Consider the following 25,491-nt stretch of genomic DNA (forward strand, 5'->3'; position numbering starts at 1 on the left):
ATGGGTGTTTTAGTGCTTGTTTCATATCTTTCTTCCGTATTGTCAATTTTTGTAACCCTAACCGTAGCTCTGATCATAGCTTCTTGTTTCTACTCACTACTAGTATTTGATATAGCTCGATAATACTAAGATGGTCATGTATCAAACATTATTTGTGACCCTAACCGTAGCTCTGATCCCAGCGTTATGACGGCCTCATGCTTCTCAAACAGGGGAGCAAACCGGCCATAATCGCTTCCTCCAAGGAAGCCGCAACTGCCATTCTCAAGACCTTCGATTTCGATTTTGCTAACAGACCGAAAAACATGGGAGCAACTACGGATATTCTTCTCTACAACAGAAGCAATTTAATCATGTCTTCCCAGTCCCACTGCCCCATGCTCGGAAAGCTATGCATTTCCCACCTCTTGACCCCCAAATCTCTCCAAAAGTGGCAGCAGTTCCGAGAACAAGAGATGGCACTCTTGTTCGCACTACTACATAGTGGGGGTATAAAACTTTTTTTTAGACAATTACTTAACCAATTGTCTTAATTTGTGACAATACAAAAGTAGTGTATCGTCTCACATCTCATCTTTAACCGAGTGTCTTAAATTATGTCTTTAAGTATTGTCACTATAAGTCAATATGAAACAAAAGTAATTTTGTCTCTTTAGAGACAATTTACTTTAATCCCAACTAGTGTCTTTAGAGGAACAATAGTGTTTTCATCCAAGTATTGTCTCTGAGAGACATTATTAAACAAGACTATTAAAAATTTTAATTAAATTAAATTAGAGGTGATATGTTGTAGTTGATGTCAGGCTAGTGAAACACAACAATGAACAACGTGAAGTTGACATTATTAAACAAGACTATTAAAAATTTTAATTAAATTAAATTAGAGGTGATATGTTGTAGTTGATGTCAGGCTAGTGAAACACAACAATGAACAACGTGAAGTTGACACTTTGAATGAATGTATTGCTACGTAATTGTAGAATGGATCTTTGAACAAGACACTATACAGACATCTCCATTTGGTTGACTTGGCAGGCTCAGAGAGGCAGAAGTTTTTGGGTGCTAAAACTGGACGCTAAAAAGAAGCCACAAATATCAATAAATCTTATAGTCCATTCGGGACTGGCTATACTCGTGGAAAAATCAATGTACTAGCTTTATCAAATGATGTGATGTTAAATATAAGTATGAAGACATTCTGTCAAATAGTTTGCAGATGTGTACTGGTAGAGGACTAATGGCCAACCTCCAGGAATTTATTAATCTGACCATTTATTGTCTGTGCATCTTTACTGACTGATAAATTATAGTTGACCCAAAATACCACTCTAGGGGTATTTAGTTTTTCCTTTAGACCAATACATAGTGCTTTTCACATAATGGAGATGGATGCGTGTTTCAGATTTATTGATAAACTCAAATACAGAGTAATGGAATGAATTCTGAATTGTTACATTAGTTACAATAGTCTGGAGCTAACTGCAAGGAATTTAAATTTTCACTTCCAATAGATGCAATAAGTGTTCGTAAAGCTTGAATTACTTTCCACGTGCTGGCTGCAAGAGGGATAACATGAAGAAATGATTTGAGATTCGGACATTCTTTCTCTACCACAGGCAACCCCTATTCATTAATGTTCATTGGGTATAGTTAGTGGGCTTCAGAGCACTAAATGGACTTATATATCGGTCCACAAATAAACAGAGATCTGATATCTTCACAATAATGGGTATTAGGAACAGAGATTAAACAGAAACAGAATTGAACAAATGTCATTGAAATATGTTTTAAAATATGAAGCTATGGAACATACCTTACTGAAAGATAACTTAAAATATGATGCTATTGGGAATACAGAGTTCAAACCCAAGATGATATAGAGATGAGAGAACACATACAGTAGATTATAAAGGCATGATATTGACATGAATCTTCAGTAAATGCAACAGATGAACACATATGTTATTTTGAGCAACTTCCAGCACTTCAAAAGAGCTACAATCCTACTTGCTTATATAACATATCTTCCACCTAGTAATGTTGAAACACATACGTTATTTTGAGTAACTTCCAGCACTTCAAAATAGCTACAATCCTACTTGCTTCTATAACATATCTTCCACCTAGTAATGTTGAAATAGAGATCATAAAATCATTACCGAAAGAGAATTTGTTGAATTCTCCTCGTAAAGATGAATGGATTGCATTTCACACTGCTTCAACTAGGAATAAAAATAATTTAGGCCCAATAATGGAATGCATTTCACACTCCTTGAGTACATTCATCTGTGATACTTAAGGCCTAATACAATTTATCTTTTGCACTAGTTATAATGAATGTTGTTTGACCATTTTACATCGCTATAAGAATTCCAGTCACCAAGGCCTTCATAAAATAGGTCCTCATCAAGAATGGAACTAGATGGAAGCTCAAAATGGTACCATAATTTGTATACCAATGAAATTTATCATTAACACTATTGTAACCGCAAGTCACTATTTGAAATCAACGATGTGTTCTTCAAAAGACAGACTCTCAAAAAAAACGAAAGAAGTTTATTTTGATTTCATAAATACCTTGTGCGAGTTGATTTTATTCAGACACCCTTCAACACTCTTCTTGCCTGCAAGATGACAAAAAATATTCAATTTATAGTACATCAATTTATAAGTGAACCACAACAGCTAGAAAAGCATGTGATCCAATAATAAGAAAGCATCTTCAATGATGACAAACATAAGAATACAAAACTGAAATACATCAAAATGCAACATTGGAAAACAAAATTGCAAAGACACAATTTACCTTCAACCAATCAACTATCCATGACAGGTCAACATTTTTACTATCTATTGACCCAATGAATTTTATTTGACCATTTTGCATATTAAAGTGGCACTATCAGAGTAATAACTTCATATAGGATGATGACAATTTGTAACTTAGATCTACACCTGTAAATAAGCGAAGAGTTTCTTACAAAGAAAATATGAAATTGTCTTTGCAAAAGGATTCTTTTATAAAGAACACATTTCCACAACCACAAGAAAACAATTTAGTAATGAAACAAATTGCAATCTGAATCCAGCAAAATGGTCTGTAGGAATCACGTTATATAAAATGATTTTCTACTGCATTGGTCTAATTTTTTTTGCTGGTGATATGTTTTTTTGGCGATTTTTTCTTTTTATTTATAAACTTGCGAAAAAAACCATCCTGACCATGAAACTGCTGGTGGGATTCTTATAAACAGTCCAGATGCCCTGTCTGTGCTTCTATATTTGGGAAGCATGTCTTTGCCAGCATATGTAGGTTGTTTAAACTTTATTTCTATTAGGTCAAGTACAGTCAGTGTGCCCACATTGTGCATTCACTTTTGGACACATTTTATCAAAAGGAAAGATATGCACCTTGTCTATGATGTGACATTTTATAGTTAACATTGACAACTTCAACGATGCAGATTCAAATTGAAGTTGTGAGTTTGTCAACTCCAAGACATGCAGTATCAAACCCTTGGGCATTACTCATATATCTCTATATTGAGACCGGTTAACGAAGATCGGAAATATAGTTTCAGAGGAGCCATTATAAAAAGTCTACTGATTAATTAAAGTATTACTCCTATGAAGCACCCGAAGGTAGTAAACAAAGCATGATGCATATAATCAACAAGTGCCTCATTTACAATGTATATGTTGGTTCATCTATGCACTGTCCAACTCATGTTGCTACTCAAAGTGAATGGAATAACAAATAAACATATTCTGTGATGCCAGTGATCACTACAGTTTTCTCAACACCAAGAAGAGATCATTGCTGAAGTGTGCCCAGCTTTTGCAGATGTAAAGTTCCTCATTTCAGCAGCTCAAATTAAGTAAAGCACGTTGAGTAGAAATAGTTGACAAATGCCCAATTAACAAAGGGGTCAATGCCATATTCCTACTATTGCAGGCAGTACTTCAACCTGACAAATAGCATGGGATGACATAGCACATCACACCTGTATTAGAAGAAGTAGATGTCATGGGTGCGGCATTTGCATTCGTTGAATAGGTAGATCATGATAACTTTAGTGTGCCTCCAAGTTTCAATCAGTCCAAGAGTTCCCCATTATCATTAAAACATTAATCTCCTTGGTCATTGGTTGATAAACTTGAATCTGATACACAAAGGCTTCATGCATTCACCATTGACTTGGACAATGGGAAGCACAAGGTTTGTAGAGAATCATTTTAAATAAAGTTATTACTGATCCCAAACCATGCAAAATTGCACAGACCTTGTATACAGACATGTTGGTTCTTCTATGATGTTCAAGCCAGTAAAAGGAAATAATTATTTTATGACTATCACGATGTTAATATAAAAGAGCTTTCACACTCTGCCCTATCGATCACATGGCACAAAGACAGGTGTGGAGCCTTCATGTAAGATAGAATATCCTAAAAAATATATAACACATAGTTCATATCAGTAAACATTAAAACAAAAAGGTGAATCTAATATATGATTGAATGGGTCTGTGTGATATACCACCTAGTCAACTCTCCTATTATAGCATATAAAGAGCTTGCATGGGTGATGTCTAAGTCTTGTATAAAGCTTAGGCTATATGATCTTAATATTGAAAAGCTGATCCCAACTAATAGTGTGTAAATTATGATAATCCAGTTACTGGTAATACTAAAGATACCACAATTATGTTGGTCATGCCCATTGATTGCTTGATAAACATTTTCATGTTAATATTTTGTCCATATCAACGATAAATACACACATCAAGTTAACATTACATAAAAGAATTATATATTGTAGGGAACTGATTGCTGTAACTAAATCTAGACAATCAAATTCAGAATCAGTAATATACATATCTAGTAAAATGGTGACATCTCTAAGTTTAAGATTATGTTAGCAGAAAGATAATTAATGATGAAGTTACCTAGAAACAGTAACACTCCAAGGAGTAATGATCTCTTGTCAAGTCAAGACAATCAAATTCAGAATCAGCAAAATTATATATCATAGATCCCTAAAATAATATAATGCTAGCAGTAAGAAATGTGATTACGAAATTGCCTGACAATAGTGACACTCCAACGAGTAAAGATGTGGTTTTGAATTGCAACATCTTCTCCATTGATATCTTGCACACCACCAGTCATTGTGGACTTCATATCCAAGTCCAACACACCTGGTCCACCTCATCTCTTCCAATAACTGTATTAAATAAGAATAGTTCAATATTACATTTATCTCATGTAATATCCATTAACCTCAATAATTTGATGAAAAAAATGGGTAGAAAATAACTGCATTCTCTTCTATAGAATCCCCTACAATTATGTTGCAAAAATGGTAATGATGCACAAATTGTGTGTATCTCAACTTGCAAAAAAATGGAGTAGACATGCTATATATAAAGAATTCAAAGGCTCTGTTACCAACTAAATACAAGTAACAGAGCCTTTGAACTCTTTATATAGATTGTTCTTCCTCAGTTCAGGCTGAATACCACTTTAAATTAAAAACTACCACACTAAAATGAAACTAGATACAATTGTTTGTACTTTTTTTAATAATATTTCACCTTTATACAGGAGCTTCAAGTGCCTAGTGCAATAGATCTGTTAATTCTGTCATGACTGTACAGTTACTTAAATTTGATGTTCCACAGTCTTATAAAAATCATTGCACCGTTTTACAATCATCATGAGTAAACATAGTTTGCTATCATAACAATGTATGCTAAGTGGACCTTCAACCTAACATTGGCCATCATGTTTTAATGACTATTATGTAGTGCTGGAGTATATACATAACAGTATATAGACATTTTGGAAATGGAAGAAGAATGGTTTCTATTACAAAGATGAAAACCAGCTTGTAGTGGTGAAAAATGAGTTGTAGCAATATTTTATATCAAAATGAAGGATTGTTTTGGTTATATTTAAATTTCCTATATATTCTATAGGCCATTCCTATATATTCAAAGTTTAGCTGAGGAGCAGACCATCTCCATCTGTTTGGTATCAAAGCAAAAAGATCTTATAAGAGACATTTACTCACTGAGTTCTATTCTCAGTTATTTTTAGGCAGAAGCAATGTAGTGAATCTGATGCGAGTCTATGACTGCAACATACCCCACACTTTCTTCTCATAACTCATTGTCAACACACTATAACAAGAAAATAATAGCAACATCATATCTCTACAAATAAAAGAACATACAAAAGTCTCTACACAAAACAGATACACAAACAATTTATCTTCCTTTCTCCTTACTTTTTCCTTCATCCCATTTGCAGCTTCTGCTATATAATCCCACTTTTTATGTTCTTATGCTATGGACTTATCAAATCTCCTTTTTTTCATCTTCTTCTCAAGGTTTGGTAGGATCCAATGATAGTGGCAATGTCGTCTTCAGCACAGACTCGCATCAGATTCACTACATTGCTTCTGCCTAAGAATGACTGAGAATAGAACTCAGTGAGTAAATGTCTCTCATAAGATCTGTTTGCTTTGATACCCAACAGATGGAGATGGTCTGCTCCTCGGCTAAACTATGAAAACATTAAATTATTTTCTTATACTACAGCAGACCGTGATGCAGAGAGTACTTGATTGTGAGACAAGGGCAAAGGAGTCTGGAGGTACTCGCCACACTAGACAAGGAGAAAGGAAAAACATTAACAATAAGACAGTGTGTGAGGAAATAACAGTAAAATATTTTGTATTTATAGAAAGGAAGGGCTTACATAAGTCTCTACACTACAGAAGCATTGCCAACCCATCCTATGTCTCCTCCATCACTCAACATGACATGGCTTCAATTTAATATTCCTATCTCCAACAAAAAGATACAGTAAGTAACTGTTCTTCTCGAAAGGAACAAGTTATTCAGAAACTCATAAACTTAGCAAACACAGTTCAAGAAATCTCCTGATTCTAAGGAATCAGTTTGTCTTTTCCTCAATTAGTGTTGTGCGAGCCTATCTTTCAGATTGCATCACCAATAATCTCCACAAGAACATTGTCCTTGTTTAAAATGATGGAAACGATTTACATCTCTCACAATGATTTCTCTTGCAACGATCTTAGAAAAAAAGTTTGTTAGTGTCACAATCAGCACATACTCTAAGGTTTTTAACAACTCTAATAGTTGTTCCAGCGGGTGTGTTCAACAAACCATATGCAATTGCCAGCTTTTCACTATGTTGATAAAGAAATAATTCTTTTTCCTCTTCCTCCACATCAAAAAGCAAACGTTTTGAGTCTGGAACGTACCCTGCTACTTTCATCTCCACAGCCAGTTTATCCAACTTTCTGTAGATCTCATGTGTTTGTGGATGTGATTTGTCTCCTACACAAAAAGCATGTACCTTTTCATGGTCTTCAATCCAACTACAACCAGGGATCTTCTTAATTCTTCTATCTTCCATCAACATCCTTACCATTTGAACCTCACCCCACCTACCCACTTCTACATAGATGTTTGAGAGAAGAATACAAGTCACTGCATTTTTAGAATCCAAATCAGAAAGTAACATTGTGGTAAATTCTCCCAAAACTGTATTGATACGTAATCAACAGCCACCAAGAAAACACATCCACACAACCACCATGGGTTTAACTGGCATCTTAACGATGAAGTTTAGGCAGTCATCAAGATAGCCAGCACGTGTTGGGAGGTCAACCATACACAAATTATGATCGACAGCAGGTATAATACAATATGAGTTAGTCATGAGATTGAAGTATGTACAGCCCTCATCCACTAAAACTTCATGGCTGCATGCCCACAGGACACAAGTAAAACTTATCATGTCAGGACATGTTCCAAAATGCTTCATTAATTCAAATATTTTGAGAGCATCATTGCAGATCCTGTTTTGTGAATATCCTGCAATCATTGCATTCCACAAGATGACATCTCTATGAGGCATTCTGTCAAACATCTCACTTGCCTTCTCTATGCTTCCACATTTTGCGTACATGTCTACCAAAGCATTTCCAACAATAATATCTGACAAAAATTCCCCTTCCATTATGCATTGATGGATGTCCATACCCTGCTTCAAAGCTCCCATTTTGGCACAGGCAGGGAGGATGCTGGCGAAGGTTGTGGAATTCGGCTTGACCGCTGCCAATCCCTGTATGTTTGTAAAGCCTTTTCAACAAATCCATTTTGTGCATATCCAGAAATCATAGCAGTCCACGAGAAGACATCTCTTTGAGGCATTCTGTGAAACAGTTCACTTGCCCTGTTTATGCTGCCACATTTTGTATACATGTCTACCAGAGCATCTTCAACTATGATATTTGACGAAGATCCACCCTCCATTATGGCTTTATAGATACCCATTCCCTGTTCCAAAGCTCCCATTTTGGCGCGGACAGAGAGAATGCTAGCAAAGGTTGTGGAATTCAGTTTTACTCCTGCCAATTGCATTTGCTTGAAAGTTTCTAGAGCCATTTCAACAAATCCATTTTGTGCATATCCTGAAATCATTGCTGTCCACGAGAACACATTTCTTTAAGGCATTCCATCAAACAATTCACATGCTTTGTCTATGCTTCCACATTTTGCATACATGTCTACAAGGGCAGTTGCAACTACAACATCTTTCAAAATCTCTGTACCCTTCAGACTTTGATGGATATCTATAACCTGTTCCAAAGCTCCTATCTTGGCACAGGCTGGGAGCAAGCTGGAAAATATGAACTGATCGGGTGGGATGCCTGCTTCTTTCATATACCCAAACAGTCTAATTGCCTCGTGAGGAAACCCATGTTTTCTGTAGGCAGCAATAATCATATTCCATGAAAAGCAGTCTTGTTCTTTCATGTAGTTGAACGCTTGACGTGCATCTAACAAACTTCCGCATTTGACATACATGCAAATAAGATTGTTATGAAAAGTTTTGCAGGTGGCAAACGCAAATCTTCGCCGATGAAAACGCGTTCTTGAGAGTACAGGTCTGCAATAACAGAAAATGGGTGTAGTAATGTTAAGGGGAGTAATGTGTGGTAAGCAGAGCATCCTTCAACTGGCCTCTACATAATGCTATGAAATTGAGTTAAGTGGATGGCAATGACATTTTCTGGTTGTAACCAGAATAGTAAACATGTGCAGTGGATTATTCAATCTGCGTCTACCTATTTTCCAATGCCACTGATAAGCCTTGGCATATATTCACTTACAGGTGAGCAAGTTTTGAGTGGGAAAAAAAAAACCTTCGAAGGGAATCTGTGAGGGATTCATTGGTTTTACTAAATATTGTAATGCTAATTTATGTTAAATCGTATGTCCGAAATTTATTCTAGTGTGATTCGTCATGTTATAATAATAATAATAATAAGCCCTTGTTTCTTAATGAGAACAGATATTCATATTATTTTGGTATGCTATATTTTAGTTCATTCATGTCGTAATATGTAGTGGAAGAATTATTATCTATATCTATATGGATGAAAAATCATTCCTATTAAAGTAAATTTTAGGAAAGCAAAGATTGTGAAAGAAAATCTTACATGTTCATTTAGAAAAAAGTGCATCTTTATAATAAATGTCACATTTACTATATATTTGACTAATATTTATTAAAATTTAAGCATTTGTATATTCTAATTGATACATATGGTGCTACATTTAAGACACCCTATTTTCAAAATGGAGAACTCTTAAACCAACTTGCAAAGAGATGACATTTTTATTAACCCCTCAGTTCTATTCATAAAATGTTCAAGTCAATTGCATAGGTTGGGTACCATTCTAAATTGTAAGCACTTAATTAGTGTACTACCTAAGGACTATTTTGGGCACATGTTAGTTTTCTAAAATATGACCTTATATGACACTTAATGGATGCCTAATTTCAAATGTGGGTCCTCATTCATTTCGATATTGTTCAAAATTGAGGCTAGCCCTTATTTCTAAGTGTGTGCACTTTGTTTCTGTGATCGTAGAATATATACGCTTGTCTCTATAATTGCAGAAATACGAAATATATGCCACACAACCAACAAGAAGGCTAGCACATATGGTTATGATCCATTTGGTGAGTGTCAGGCCTGAGTACCTCATTGTCCAGATTTGAAGACCAATGGCAGAAAAACAAATGATAACTGGCAAAGTCAAAAATATTATATCAAACTTGTGCATCTCACTATATTTGTTCATCATCCCAAACTTGATTCAGTATCCGTTGTGGACCTTGGTTTGACAATTTCCATACTAAGCAGGATTTTCCTTTGTTTTAAATTCTGTAATAAAGATGTGATATAGTTGAATAAGTGTATCACCACTTGTATAAAAGCAGTAGGAGAGAAAGCTTGAATGGAAGCCCCAATTTGCCAAAATTTGGGCTCCATCACAAGGATTAGAGCATCTCCATCATGACTCACTATGATATAAAACCAAGCAACATTCTTATGGACAAGGACCTGATAGCACACAGTGTAGATTTTGGCATTTCCAAAATAGTCTGCAGTTTAAACAACAGTATCATTGACTCGGGATGTAGTTCCACTCTAAATTTGAAAGGATCTGTGGGCTACATTGCACTAGGTATTGCATTTGGCTATGTCATTGCAATAATAGATAAATTTATTCAAGAATTTTGTACTGAAAGGCACGGGCCCAAACAACATGCTTCCACTTCGATTGAGGTGGTAAATGTGAGAAAGATTGCCAAGACTAGGAGGAATGCTGCCAGAGATCTTGTTAGTCTCCAAAGAAAGAGAGCTAAGATTTAATAGTTTGTAATAACTCACAGGGATTGGACCACTATACCCTGAATTAGCAAGCCTCATCTCTTGAGGCCTTCTGAGGCTCCCAAATTCAGCTGGCAAAGAATTGTTCTCTGTTATAAAGTATTCGAGGCTCTGTAAGCTGACCAAACAAGGGGGATCCCTTCCAGTAAATTTGTTGTTGCTCCATGCTTTTGAGGTTTCGTAGAGCTACAAGAATGTGTCCTGTGAGAAAATTGGAGCTCAAATCCAGCTTCTGCAATATTTTCAGACGCCCAATCAATGGAGAAACTAGGCCTCACAGATTTTTGTAGCTCAGATAAAGACCCTTCAAGACTCTTAAGCTCCATAACTTCCTTGGAATGGGCCTCTTTGATGAATTATAGCTCAAGTCCAAATGTAGAAGAGCATTAAGTTTCCCCAAGTCCTGTAGAATGGTACCCTGAAGACTGTTCTGAGACAAAATGAGAACCTGCATTGCTTTTAAGTTACCCAATTCATTGGAGATTTAGACTGTAAGGTTTTGTAACTTAGTATGCAAGGTGTAGTCTCTCCCCTTCAGTTATTTCAGAAGTACAGATGCCCACTTACAACTGCCTTTTATATTTGGAGGTATATCCTAAACATGATCACCACAAAGACTCGTTGCCAACTTGATGGATTAACATGCTATGGAAGGAGCTTTGCTTAGTAAACTTCTCCACTGACACTTTCTAGTGGCAACCATCCTCACCTGTGAGCATAAGGTTTGAAACCAAAACATACCATTGTGGACTACATAAACAGATCATGATTACCACTAATAAATCTCTTCCTAAAACAACCATAGAAAAGATCTATAACTACTTAGAAAACCACAACACATTGAGGCTACAGCAACTGGTTGGTACAGTTATCATATACTGATCTTTTATTTCCATTATGATAAGTTGTACAATAGAGGACTATACTTATAGATAACTATGTGAATAAAGGTTTGAAACTATTTCACAATACCTCAGTTCAAGAACATGGAAATTGTTTTAGAGACAAATACTCAAAAAAGAAATAACTGTTGATTTTCTTCTATGGTCAGTAGACACTCCACACCACTAAAATTTATGTATATATTTAGTGACAAAACCCATTCCAAATAATTATTAGAACAATACCTGCTATATATATTTAATAAACTATATTCTTTTCAGCGACAGTATTATTTACATCAGCCTTTCCACACATATGCCTACAAGTTGAAGAGTGTAACATAAAACTGGTGTGATTTCATTTGCAGATTGTGCAGATTGTGCAATTTTAAAATAAAATATTGTACAGACGAACCCAAAACAAACCCGAACACAGCCCAAAAAATAATTGATCGAATTTCGAACCCGAATGTCGAACCTGCATCCAAACCAGAATCCAAACCGGCAACTTAGCCTTTTTGTAGTGCACTACTACCAAATACAAGATGAACGCGTTCATGTTTTCCAAACCACAGATTGTTCACTTGTGACTGTTGTTAAACCCAAGTCTTTAGATCTCCACCATGCCTTACACACTATAAAATACATTTTGCTGGTCCTTTCAATCAGTCTAATGGGCCCTCTCAAATAGAAAACTATGGTCTAATTTTAGAGTGCTTTTCCCATTTCAGGGTTAGTTATGTAGAATTCTAGAAAAATATAACTTTTCTAGTAATACTAGTGTAACACAGGGACTCACACCCCCTCCCAAAAATCGAAGTACCTGTCCCCTAGACATCCCTACACTGGGTACTTGCGTACCCAAGTATCACATCAACTGATAATGATTCTCAAGAAGATAATAATTCGTGCAAAATACCTATAGTCATTTAATCCTTATAAGAAAGAAAAGTGCTTAACTATTGGATTTGATAATAGCTTGTAGAAATTTACATGTACATAGGATTGTAAAGATAGAAAGTTATCCACAAGCTAAATATGTGAAAGAATTGTCACCTTCAAAATCCATTTGGATTGTTGGGGTAACTGTTCAGCAGCATTAATTACAAGTAATGTATTAGCTCCTTTACCAAATGGACCAGTGGCAGGAAGTGAATGTACAATTCATAAGATTGATTGTCAATGTAACATAGAATTTTACTTTATGGAAATGATTGATTACCCATTTTACAGAAATGACAGAATCGGTATATCATGACTATCCTACATTGTCCATTTTTAATTCCCATCCTCCTCACATTATTCATAGGCTCCATTCTTTGATGGGCCCAAAAGAAAATAAGTGTGCGACATTTATGTCCTATCTAAGTTTTATGCAGTTGTGGACAAACATATGCCAATGAGCACAAGAGTTCTTAATATCTGACCTAACAATGAAACATCAGAGAAAAAAGTTTACAGAATCAGTCACTCATTGGCACATACTGAGGGAACATAACGCCTTATTCTCTTCTTGTGGGGAAAAACTCTGTTGAACTTCCATTTGTTTTACATGTTAATCTTGTGGGTTTGAAGCAGGGGTAAAGTGGAGTGATTCAATGTCTATTATGATAAACTATTAAGGAGCCAATCAAAACTTTGCAATTAATGGGTTTCATTTGACCACCATATCTTTTGTATAGTTTTAAATTTTTAATATGTTTAATCACATGAACTGATGCAATCCCAGGAGAAGAACTTTGATGTTGAACAATGAAACCTATTGAGCGGTCCTACCTCAAATTAAGCATTTTGGTCATGGTTGTAAATGTGATTTTGTGTCAAAGACTTCGTAGTTTGAGCTAATCGAATACCTTGTATGGCTGTTGTACTTTTACTATTCTTGAGTTTACACCTAGTAGATTAAGCCAAACATTTATGCAAAATGGATTTAATGATTTGAAAAAAAAATGCACTGTTGTTCTATGTGTGGTCACAATCTATGTAGAAATATTGCATATCGGATATACTGCCCTTGGAGGTCACATTCCACCTGAATTGGGAATGCCATCTCACTTGACCTCCTTTACTTTGTTTGACAACCGCTCAACAGGCCCTATTCCATCTTTAATATCGAATACTTTAGGCTTACTAGTTTTATTACGGAGTAAGGGATGTGTCTGCCAAGTTCACACTTCTTCACAAAGTATAAAGGAATCTATGGAAGCACAAAGGAATCAGGGAGAAATACGAGTGAATCATATATCAGCCCAGTAAGCATCTCAGTTACATACCACACACATGTTCGATGATGTGGAGGATAATAAAAAGAGGAATGAGTGTATAATGAGCATCAAAATGGAAGTGCAAAAATGTAGATCTTGAACAGATTATAATCCTGTTTCATTATCAATTGGAAGCACACTAATTAGATCTTAAAAGGGAAAGAATGTTGGACCATTGAATCAACATTATTAGCACCAGGTGAACATTATAGTTATACAGAGTCAAAGCAGTTGATTATCAGTCAACCAAACTGGAAGAGGAGTTGACGTAAGAAAGTTTTGGACTAAATAAAACATTGCTTTTTCTGGATTTTATGTTTCTTTCCCAATAACAGTCACCTTTTCTTAGCATTTCAGAAAACCAAATGTCATTTCTATGAAAGACCATTGTCTGGGGGTTAAAATAGTATGAACTAAATTTCTTTTGACGTTGGAACCATTGTATTTTGAGCCTTATACAGAGAGGTATATCAGTTTGTTTGAAAACTGATAAAACTCTTAACTAGGGTAACCAGGGGACTGAAAGAAATGTAGTTTTCCTTTCATTGACATGGAATTAATGTTACAAATGTCAATGGCGGAATACTTGAATGAATTAATCAGAGATCAAACTGATCTATATATACAAAGAGGGGAGTCGAATAGAATAGAAACATTCTATTCTAGACTACACCTAAATATTAGAAACATTCTAATATTTACAGAGATATAATAAGATATAATAGTGAGCATTAAAAAGAAACATGAAGGTTATTTTAATACCCCCCCTTAATGCTCAATCTATTTACTACACCAATAGATCCCCTGAATTTAACAAACTTGTCAGGACCAAGGGGTTTAGTGAAAATATCTGCTGATTGCTCTCAGGTAGGAACATAGCGTAACTGAATAGATCCATCTTCTACTAATTGTCGGATGTAATGGCAATGAAGCTCTATGTGCTTGGTTCGTTCATGAAACACTGGGTTCTTGGCAAGTTTGAGTACGCCTTGATTGTCTGAAAACAAAGAAGTCGAACCTGCTTGAGGAATATGCATATCTGCAAGCATCTGCCGGAGCCAAATTGCTTCACAAGCTGCCTTGACAGCTCCTCTATATTCTGCTTCTGTAGAGGAGAGTGCATGTGCTTGTTGCTTCTTACTGGTCCAAGTAACTGCTGCAGATCCGATACTAAACACATAGCCAGAAGTAGATTTCCTATCATCAACTAAGCCGGCCCAATCGGAATCAGTGAATCCACTGAGCTGAGGAGTAGTACTCCTTGTGTAAAGAAGACCATAATCTAAAGTACCATGTACATAGCGTAACACACGTTTCGCTGCAATCCAATGATCAATCTTGGGATTTGTCATGAACCGTGAGATGTAGCTGACTGCAAAACTGAGATCAGGTCTAGTAGCAGTAAGGTAGATGAGACTACCTACTAGCTGCCTGAAGAGTGTTTCATCTACAGGAGGACAAACAGATTGTGCGGACAATTTCAGACCAGTCTCCATTGGAGTGGAGGCAGATATGCAATCCTGCATTTGAAACCTATCAAGCAAACTTCTGGCATACTTGGACTGAGACAAAAAAATACTATTGTCAGTCTGCCAAACCTCAATACCTAAACAATAATGAAGCAATCCGAGATCTGTCATATCAAAAGTTCTGCATAGATCCTGTTTGATTTCTGAAATCAAATGTTCTGAATTTCCAGTAATGATCAAATCATCCACATAGACAACAAGAAAAAGAATATCATTACCAGAGTGTTTAATATATAGATTACTGTCTGACGGACTACGCTGAAATCCTTGAGCAACCAAGTAATGATCAATCTTTATGTACCAAGCCCTAGGGGCCTGTTTAAGACCATAGAGGGCCTTCTGGAGTCTACATACTTTGTGTTCTGAATCGGCAACCTTAAAACCTGGGGGTTGCGTCATGTAGACTTCTTCCTGTAATTCACCATTGAGAAAGGCGCTCTTCACATCCATCTGATGAACTTTCCAACCATACTGAGCTGCAATTGCAAGAAGAATGCGAATAGTGCTCATCTTGGCTGTCGGTGCAAATGTCTCCTCATAATCAATGCCTTCGCGCTGGGTGAATCCTCGAGCAACAAGTCTAGCTTTGTATTTGTCCAAGGTACCATCTGCATGGTACTTGACCTTATAGACCCATTTACAGCTAATGGGTTTCTTCCCAGGAGGGAGATCTGAAAGAACCCAAGTGTGGTTCTTTTGAAGACTCTGAAGCTCAGAATCCATTGCTTGTTCCCATTCTGGAATTCCTTTGGCCTCTGCATATATCTGGGGCTCAGGGATACTGTGGATGTTGGCCATAAGAGCTATATTAACTGTGTTGTGCTGAAGGCTCTTATTTCTGGAGGTTCTACCCTCAATGAGTTCATCAGGACGAAGATCACTAATCGTTTGAGCCCACCATTTTGGCCGAAGAGTCAAGGAGCCAATATCAGATGCTGATGGAATAGCTGGATGAGAAGCAGGAGCAGGAGTTGTATTATCTGGAAGTGACTGAGGTGGTGTATTAGTAGCATCAGATGACTCATATAAAATAGAAGAACCCAAGTCAGAGATTGCTGAAGACTGAATCTCGGAATGTGGTGGGGAGTCAGAGAGCGGAAATGGTCCAAATTCCTCATGAAACACAACATCACGACCGAAGATTAAACGATCAGTATTTACATCAATCAGTCTGTAGGCCTTATGTGTGTGACTGTATCCTGTAAACATAAGTTTCTGGCTTTTGGAATCCAACTTAGTGCGTTTGGCATTAGGAATCCATACATATGCCAGAGAGCCAAAAACTTTCAAATGGTTGATCCTAGGTTTGCGACCAGACCAGGCTTCCTCAGGAGTCTTATGATTAACTGCAAGGGTGGGTGACCGGTTAAGAAGGTAGACAGCTGTGGATACTGCTTCTGCCCAATATTTTCTGGGAACATTTCTATGTTCTAGCATAGTCCTAGCCATTTCTGTGATGGTACGGTTTCGACACTCTACAACACCATTTTGCTGAGGGGTGTGAGGTGTGGTGAACTGACGTCTAATGCCATGAGTAGTACAGAAGGCAGAGAAAGCAGAAGAACAGAATTCCCCCCCATTATCGGTCCTAAGAGTACGGATGGAGGAACCAGACTCTTTTTCTACTAGAGCTTTAAACTGCTGAAATACAAGAAAGGCATCTGATTTTTGCTTAAGAAAATATACCCACATTTTGCGACTGAAATCATCCACAAAGAGTAAAAAATACCTGTTCCCAGTAATAGGAGTATTCATAGGACCACATACATCAGCATGGACTAGCTGGAGTACTCTGTATGCCCGCCATGATTCACCATTCTTAAATGGTGTCCTATGTTGCTTCCCTGCTTGGCAAGCTCCGCAAACGCGATGGTTCTGGGTCTGAATATTAGGTAGGCCATGGACTAAATTATCTCGAGCAAGTTGTGCTAGATATTGAATGTTCAGATGACCGTATCGCTGATGCCAGAGACTGCTGAGAGCGGATGATTCGGCGATGAAGGCATGCTCAAGGGAATCGCCTGAATCTACAAGCCTATAAATACCATGATCCTCAAGACCGAAAGCAAGGGTAGTGCGGGAAACACGATCAATAATCGAACACTTATTTCCACTGAAAACGACATCCAACTAAGGAGAGTGCTTCATAATCTGACTAACAGACAGAAGATTATGTTTCATGCCAGGAACATAACATACATTGAGAAACATGAGTTTTCTTCCTCCAGACTGAATTTGAACATTGCCCTTGCCGACAATATTGTATTCTTCATCGCCTCCAAAGATTACTGAGTCAGAATAGGGAGTGAATTCAACAAACCAATCACGCCTATGAGTGAAATGTCGGGAGGCACCAGAATCGATGTACCAAGCAGAAGATTTCACATGATTTGCAAGTATGCTGGCCATAAAGGCATGGTAGATAGATTCTTTCTGCTCTGAGTGTTGGGCAGCATTGGCGTGCTGTTTAATTGAGTCCAACTTTTGATGCTGCTGATACAGATGCTTATAATATGTGAATATTTCAAATGGCACAAACTTCGAGGTGAGAAAATGAAAGACCCAGAAAAATTGGAGAAGTAACCAGAAAAGAGCTCGAAAAACCCAGAAATAAAATGTTGTCGAAATCCGGATCTGCTGGCTCGAAAATTGAGGCACAAAAAACGAGGCACCCACAAAAATCTGATGAAGACCCATTTGAGATTTCAAAAAACCCACCAAGAATATGTGCTCAGAAAATTTTTCCGAAGTCAAAAACTAGGGTTTCGAGCAGAATAACAGTCGGCGGCCAAAAAGGTCAAAAAGGCAGAAAAAAGATGTTTGCAGGTGAAAAAAAAAACAAAACCCAGCAGCTGAAATGCGAGCAGAATATCCAACAGGGATAGACAGACCCGTTTTTGAAAAAAACAACCAAAAAATCCCACTTTTTGAGATCTGGATGTGAACAGATTTGAAAAAACGACCTCCGGATTTGAAAAAACGACCTTCAGATTTGTGACTTACAGACTAAGCTACGGGTTTCCAAGAATGCCAGTAGCTGAAGACACAATTTTTCAATCGATTTGCACAAAGGGTTTAAACCCTAGCTCTGATACCATGTTACAAATGTAAATGGCGGAATACTTGAATGAATTAATCAGAGATCAAACTGATCTATATATACAAAGAGGGGAGTCGAATAGAATAGAAACATTCTATTCTAGACTACACCTAAATATTAGAAACATTCTAATATTTACAGAGATATAATAAGATATAATAGTGAGCATTAAAAAGAAACATGAAGGTTATTTTAATAATTAAACTCTCTACATGTGCAAGGATATTGGAGAAGATTCAATGACCTTCTCAAGGCTTTGTAGGAGAATCGTGCACTCTTTTCCACATAAGTCAATGGTGAAACTATGACTGGGACAGTCACATAAAGAAAAGGTCTTGATTGTCACAAGTTGTATAGGGCTTCGTCCACCAGATTAGAGGATGTATTGGCAAGATAACTTTTTAACGAGTTTAGTAACAAGATTAAAAAGCTCACAAAAATCACAGTATGGGTAAAAATATCATGGCAATCACAATATGGGTAAAAAGCTCATGACAATTATAGGATGGCAATGCAATCAGTCCTTGTTTGGTATAGAATCAGGACTATGTCTTTGATGACATTAAGTGAAAAGAGCAATGTAGGGTACAACTTTGAGTTGTAAGGATTTGATGACTCGGGGAACGGAAGCTGATAGTACTAATTATACTATTTTTCTTCATGAGTGGAGCTTATACATAGTTATAGCAAGAGAAAGAGCGTGAGAAAGATTGCTCAAGACTTTTGTCTCTACATTTTTATACCTTGCCTCTAAATCTTATGAGGAGCCATGCTTTTTAGTAACAGTAGTAGTGTTGCCTTACATTGTAACATAGTTAATTTTTTATTAGATTCCTTTTTTGGAAGTTTAATTTGGCTAGAACACCATTCATTCTGAATATAACCAAGGTAAGCAACTATAAATCAATCAGATGTTATAGGAAAATGGATTTTTATATTGCAGATATGTTAGATATATTTAAAATACAAAATGGGGACTCGCTCCACGAACAAAGATAATTCTTTACCATTTTTCTTTCAACCTAGTGAAACAAGTTTGGCAGAATGCATACACCTCATATTTGCACTTAAAACTCAACATTGATTCAATAATAGAAATCACTCATACATTCACTTTTTCTTGAACTTGATGGTTCATTGCCAGATTTAATTAAGGTGAATTTGAAATTAAATTCTTACCCACTTAAGGCAAAATCCAAATCTGGTAACATTAGACAGGTTCAGGCTTGAGCTCCAAATAAAAGAATACAAAATAACCTATGCCCTACTCAATTAGCAATCAAGCCTTCCTAGCCAGTAGACCGACTAGCGGCATATGATTCCTAAGGAAGTCACTAGTGTTCCATTCTCATAGGTTCAATATCCCTTGTAAGTGCAACTTTGGAAAATAGATACCCATCAGAACTCTGAGCCAAAGCCCATTTGGACGTTTGTTATAAAAGAGAACCCAAAAGAAACTCTACATGGGCCAAAACCCAAGATAAAAAATGAAATTTCGGCCTTTAGCTGAAACTGTGGTTATTGCAATCCGCTGCAACCTTTTTACCCATTCCTAAAACAACATTTTAAATTTAAACAGATGAAGATGATTATAATGAGCTAAGGCAAAGCCCTCAATTGATAGAGAAGATTCATTGTTTAGCATATCCAGATCACGAAGAAGGTACAGTGTGGCCTAGTGATTTATGTATAATATTTTTCCCACTAGTTGTTCTGTAGAGGATTTTCTAACATTTTTTAAAATAAAAAATTGGACAGAGAGAGAACTCGGCTTCTTAGATTGTGTTTGATCCTAGCTTTGGCAAATCCAATAAAGGCCTGAAAGAAAATATATGTAGAAATTGTATGTGTACCCTTTGAAACCACCAAAAATCTGTGCAAAAACACCATCAATCACCTCCTATGAAGACTAACAATTTCTGGCACTAATGTTTTCGGGATGACTTCCTCTCAACACTAAAGTCCACCACAAACGCAACCTCCTGCCCTATCCTCTTTAGTACTAAAGTTGTTTGCCTCTGCTTATTCCAAGTTCGAATACAGGATTACATGGAATATGAAGCCCTGGAACGAAAATATAGGGGAAAAATAAAGCCCTTAATGGCTTTTAATTTAGGAAACAAGTTACAGAGGAACTGTAGAAACTGAAACCCAACTGGGGTTTAAAATCATGGCATTATTTATTTTTCGCACACAACCAAATTTATCTATGTTTTCCTTGATACAGAAGGAGTTCCTAAAACAATAATATCTGATAATGCTTTTGCCTAACATAAGCTGGAATAAAAGGGACTGAATCCTTTTGAAAAATGTCAACTACAAAACAAAAACAGGTCCACTGTGATTAGAGATGAGAAATTACAAAAAGATTTTAATCATTCAAAATAACCAGCGCACTCAGTATCTCTAATTTCTCTTCATATTTAATGCAGGGACTAAATTGAATGTTGATTAAGAGTTGCTATACGTACTGGGAATTAGTAAATTGCATTCAAATCTATCCTATATTCTTCTCTTTATAGATTTGGGTCTGCTAAGCATTATGTGCACCACGGTAAAATTTGATTAAAAAAAATCAGATACATATATTTTGAGGATTAACATACTGCATTGACTAGAGATGCAAACTAGTTACTGACCGAACTCGACATGGCACATATGCCTTGTTAAACTTTTCCTTAGTTGAACAAGGAACTTCAGAGATTACTAACAGTAATGCATTATATGGTTGTAAGCCTTTTTTCATAATTCTGATTTCCGTATGCTTCAAAAAAATTATAGCAGTCTTCTCACCATCACAAACATGTCATCCTTGGGATGTAAATGGTGCTTTAAAAATCATTCCTCAATTTCTTCCTCCAACCCCTGGACAATATCCTCCACGAGGTAGTATTTCAAATTCACTTGAAATCACATGTCCGTTTAAATTTGTACAAATCTCTGGGTTATTTTCTACGAAGTTAAATTTTCTTTCTAACGTCACTTATTTAGTAATCCATACACGTGTAACAGAGGGAAAAACATTTGAGCATTGGAGAAGACAATAATTATATAAAACTAATACAACATAATAATGGGTTGTAAATGACCATCTGGGTTTAATTGTACATCAATTCTATTTATATTGTTTGTAGTATTATATCTGAAATGTGCCATGTTTGTTTTTCCTGAGTGGACTTTTTAGTTGGGAGAGAAGTGGCTTAAGATCAATTCATTAAGTTTCTAAAAGTGGATCCCACCGATGATTCAAAGATAGGTGTTCTAATTTACAGGTTTGATGGAATTGGATAAACAACTCTGGCATCTGCAGTCTTCAAGAATCTAGACCTTCAAATTTACGAAACCTGCAAACTCAATATGGATGCAAAGTGTTCCAGCAATGATGTCAAGCAGCTTCTGCAGCAGATGTTGAGGGAGTTGTTTGGCCAAGGGAATGTCCGGTTGAACAGTTGTCAGTGAGGTTGGGATCAACTAACAGAGGCTTTTAAGGAAGAAAATGGTCTCATATTCCAGTTTATTGACAATGCCCTCGTGATGAGGTGAAACTGGAGCTAAAGAATACAAACTTGAGCCATTTGGAAAAACTATTCTGATACATCTCTTTAGCTTTGGTGATAGAGGGAGATTAGTAGCATCAACAGAGGAAACAAATTGAAGGGTTTTAAACATCACTGACTTAATGAACCGAGCCAGAGATAACAGGGTTTTAAACATCCCCCACAAAATGAAAATGAAAGGGTTTCTTCTGTTGCATCACCCACATAATGATTCGAGCCACAGATTAAAAAGCTATTAAAAATTTATACAACACCCACATTACAAAGGTAAAAAGAAATGACATTTACAGGTCGGTGGGGAAATCTATTACTTGTTTAAAGTGCAGATCTAATAGCTGAATCGATGGAAAGCCTGGTTGAAATGGTCACTCTTCCGGGTCTATGGAGAACTATTGAAGAATGTAGGTAGGGCAGAGAAAACCACGCAACCGATGCCTTGATGAAGCCGATTCTCTTAAATATTATCATCCGATGCCTTGATGATGCGGCGATCCCTTGAAGCAGCAAATTGTGCAACCGATATGCCTTGAAAAAATGTTGAAGGATATCCTTCCCGCCATTGGTGCAGCCGATGATGGCTCAATCCTTGCACTAACTGGAAATGGAGACAAGCAGAAGACCATCAGTTCCCACAGGCGCAAAACCACGAGTTGAGGGTTGTGACTGAGATGAGAAGAATATTAGAAGAATGAAACGTTTATCATCCGACCTGTTAAAGCATATTAGAGACTAATTTGTTATAAATATTGAAGTGGTTTTCGGGTTGTCTTCATTCAAGACAATTAAAAATCTAAAAACTAACTTTAACTTTAACTTGTTTTTAAGATTATCATAAAACTTGAGTTAAAGACAAAAGTGAATTTTTGTCTTTAATTAATGTCTTGAATAGGGCTATCATGTAGTAGTGTCGCCTCCGTCTTCAAACAGGGAGCTAATCGTGTAGACGTCGGAGATTTTGTTAATGTCTTCGCTTCCAATGTCATTGGGCAGATGACGTTCAGGATGAGATTGTTTGACGACAATAATACAGAGGCGGCTCATTTCAGAGAGTTGATGGAGGACTTTTTAGCACAGGGTGCAGGAGTTTTTTGTCAAAGGATTGGGGATTTTGTTCCTTATTAGATTGGATCGGGTTAGGCGGTTCTCTTCATCGAGCCAATATCTTGAAGGACCGCCTTGACCAATTTTCTCATGAGGAAGACGGAACAACACGAGGGCCTCATTCTATCTAGAGATCACGAAAATGATACCGAGGACTTCTTGCAAGTTCTTATGAACTTAAAACTTCTTGTGCGGAAGAGGGAGCACAACTTTTCAAGGCTAATATCGAAGGGATCTTGCTTGCATGCACAAGTTTAGATTATTTATTATTTATTTATTATTGTTGTTAAGATTAATTAGTCTTGTGTATTAACTATAAGTAGATTCAAATCTAAGACCTCTCCGACCAAAGGCTCAATATTTATCATTATGTGGTGAACATTATATATGTGAAAACATTAAATTTAATTTTTTTTTTAATAAATTGCAAAACATGATTGTGGCACGGAAACCCAAACGGTGGAATGGGCGATGTTAGAGCTAATCCGACATACTCATCTGATGAACAAATCAATAGAAGAAGTGGATTCAGTTGTTAAAATGGGAGAGAGAGTTAATGAATCTCATCTTGTTAACCTCAAATATTTACAAGCTGTTGTGATGGAAACACTTCGATTGTATCCGCCAACGTCGTTGATGATTCCACATGCATGTCCAAATTTTCCTAAGGTTGGATTCCCATGGGTACCCTTTTCCTTAAAAATAGAGCAAGGGTCGCTGAGATTTTTAGGAATATTTTGAGGGAAGCGGTCCCATGAAATTTTTAATTGAATCATTTTTAAAATAAAAGAATCTAGCTGTCTCATAAATTAAAAAAATAAAGAGATTAATTCATTTTGGTGGGAAGCTAAAGAGGTTTTTGACAAATGGCAAAATTGTTACCTAAGTTGGTGGGGCTAATTCCAGCCCCACCCCATTTTCACCCCCTTAAACATAGAGGGCTAAAAAGTCGGGGCTCCTATTTTAGAGGAAAAAAGGTAAGGTGGTTTTATAGTCCACGACACTATGCCATAGTTTTTGGGTTTACGTATGGTGACAGTGATATGGGACTACCTCGTACTCTTTTTCGAGAGGCGCTTGGCGCTACAAACGAGGCGTACATACCCTACCCCCCAGTGGGATTCTTAATAAACTTTTAGCCCCCCTTAAAATGTTATCATGGGGTCACCAACTCCATAAAAATAGTGCCCAAGCCCCTCCAATAGGACCCTTGCTTAAGGAAATAATAGGTATTACATTCCACCAAATTCACATGTGATGGTTTGGAGCATAGCAAGAGATCCGAAAGCATGGGAGAAGCTGCTAGAGTTTGATCCTGATTGTTTTGTGGAGAATCCGATGAATTTGAATGGACAAGATTTTCAAATATTGTCGTTTGGTACAGGGTGAAGAATGTGCCCAAGATATAATCTGGGGCTGCGTATGATTCATTTTGCACTTGCAAGCTTCATTCATGCATTTGATTGGTTGCTTTCAGCCGGTAAAGAACCTCAAGATTTGGACATGGGTGAGATATATGAGGTTTTGATTAATAGGAAAGTTCCTCTCAAACTCTTTGCCACTCCTTGTCTTCCAACCCATCTTTATAACAATCCACAAAGAGCGGACCACATATAGTTGTTTATGTTTTATTTTCAATAGTTGTACACTCCTTTCAATGTGCATCATTTCATAAGCTCACGTATGTATTGTTCCTATTGGTTTAACCGTAGTATGTTTATCTACTTCTTGTAAGTGTTCATTTGTACTTGAATCAACATTATTCATTTTGTCTCAAGAAAAATGGAAATAGAAATTTCTTCATAGAGATACAATTGAGATAATGCAACAAAAGTATAACTAGCACTTGTACCCCATAGGTCCAAGAGTCATGTCGATTTCTAATACCAAAATCATGATGTTGATTATTCATTTGTATTCAATTATAATCTACAACTACTTGTAACTCAGGTAATCTCTGCATCCCCGTTTGTGTCAGTTTGTAAAAATGGTGACCAAAATTTGGTTAGTTATTTCTCTATTATGCATTCCCCTTAAATTTTGTTGTGCTAACACCATGCTACCCCTACTATACACCATCAGATTACCATTTTTTTTTACAAGTTTAGTTACAATTTTGCCTTTTTTTGCAAGAGTAACATTAGATGCCCTCATAATTTTTCTCTACACATGTTTTTAATGGATAGTTTTTCTTATATATTTTGGTCCCACTATACTTAAATGGTTGTTCCCATGTAGAATACAATATATACATGTGAAATTGATATTTGTAAGTAATG

At 36.6% G+C, this 25,491-nt stretch overlaps 1 protein-coding gene and 1 pseudogene across 4 annotated transcripts; one reads left to right on the top strand and one right to left on the bottom strand.

Annotated features, from left to right (window-relative positions):
- On the top strand, nt 1–24,829 carry LOC149561747 (flavonoid 3'-monooxygenase-like; annotated as a pseudogene).
- On the bottom strand, nt 1,901–9,309 carry LOC149561748 (pentatricopeptide repeat-containing protein At2g03880, mitochondrial-like). 4 transcript variants are annotated; one of them, XM_089825291.1, is made up of 4 exons: nt 7,292–9,309; nt 5,084–5,224; nt 2,578–2,624; nt 1,901–2,031 (listed from the first exon to the last, which is right to left on the bottom strand). In XM_089825291.1, the coding sequence occupies exon 1, from the start codon at nt 9,045–9,047 to the stop codon at nt 8,541–8,543; it is 507 nt and encodes a 168-aa protein (XP_089681417.1). In that variant the 5' UTR covers nt 9,048–9,309; the 3' UTR covers nt 1,901–2,031; nt 2,578–2,624; nt 5,084–5,224; nt 7,292–8,540. The 4 variants fall into 3 exon arrangements, with proteins under 4 accessions (XP_089681417.1, XP_089681416.1, XP_089681415.1 ...); XM_089825290.1 differs by having other exon boundaries at nt 1,901–2,386; XM_089825289.1 differs by having other exon boundaries at nt 1,901–2,624.
- Nucleotides 24,830–25,491: the final 662 nt, after the last annotated feature.

The sequence above is a fragment of the Cupressus sempervirens genome, chromosome 4, assembly GCF_028749045.1.
Source record: "Cupressus sempervirens isolate cs-2001-9-10 chromosome 4, ASM2874904v1, whole genome shotgun sequence".
NCBI lineage: Eukaryota > Viridiplantae > Streptophyta > Pinopsida > Cupressales > Cupressaceae > Cupressus > Cupressus sempervirens.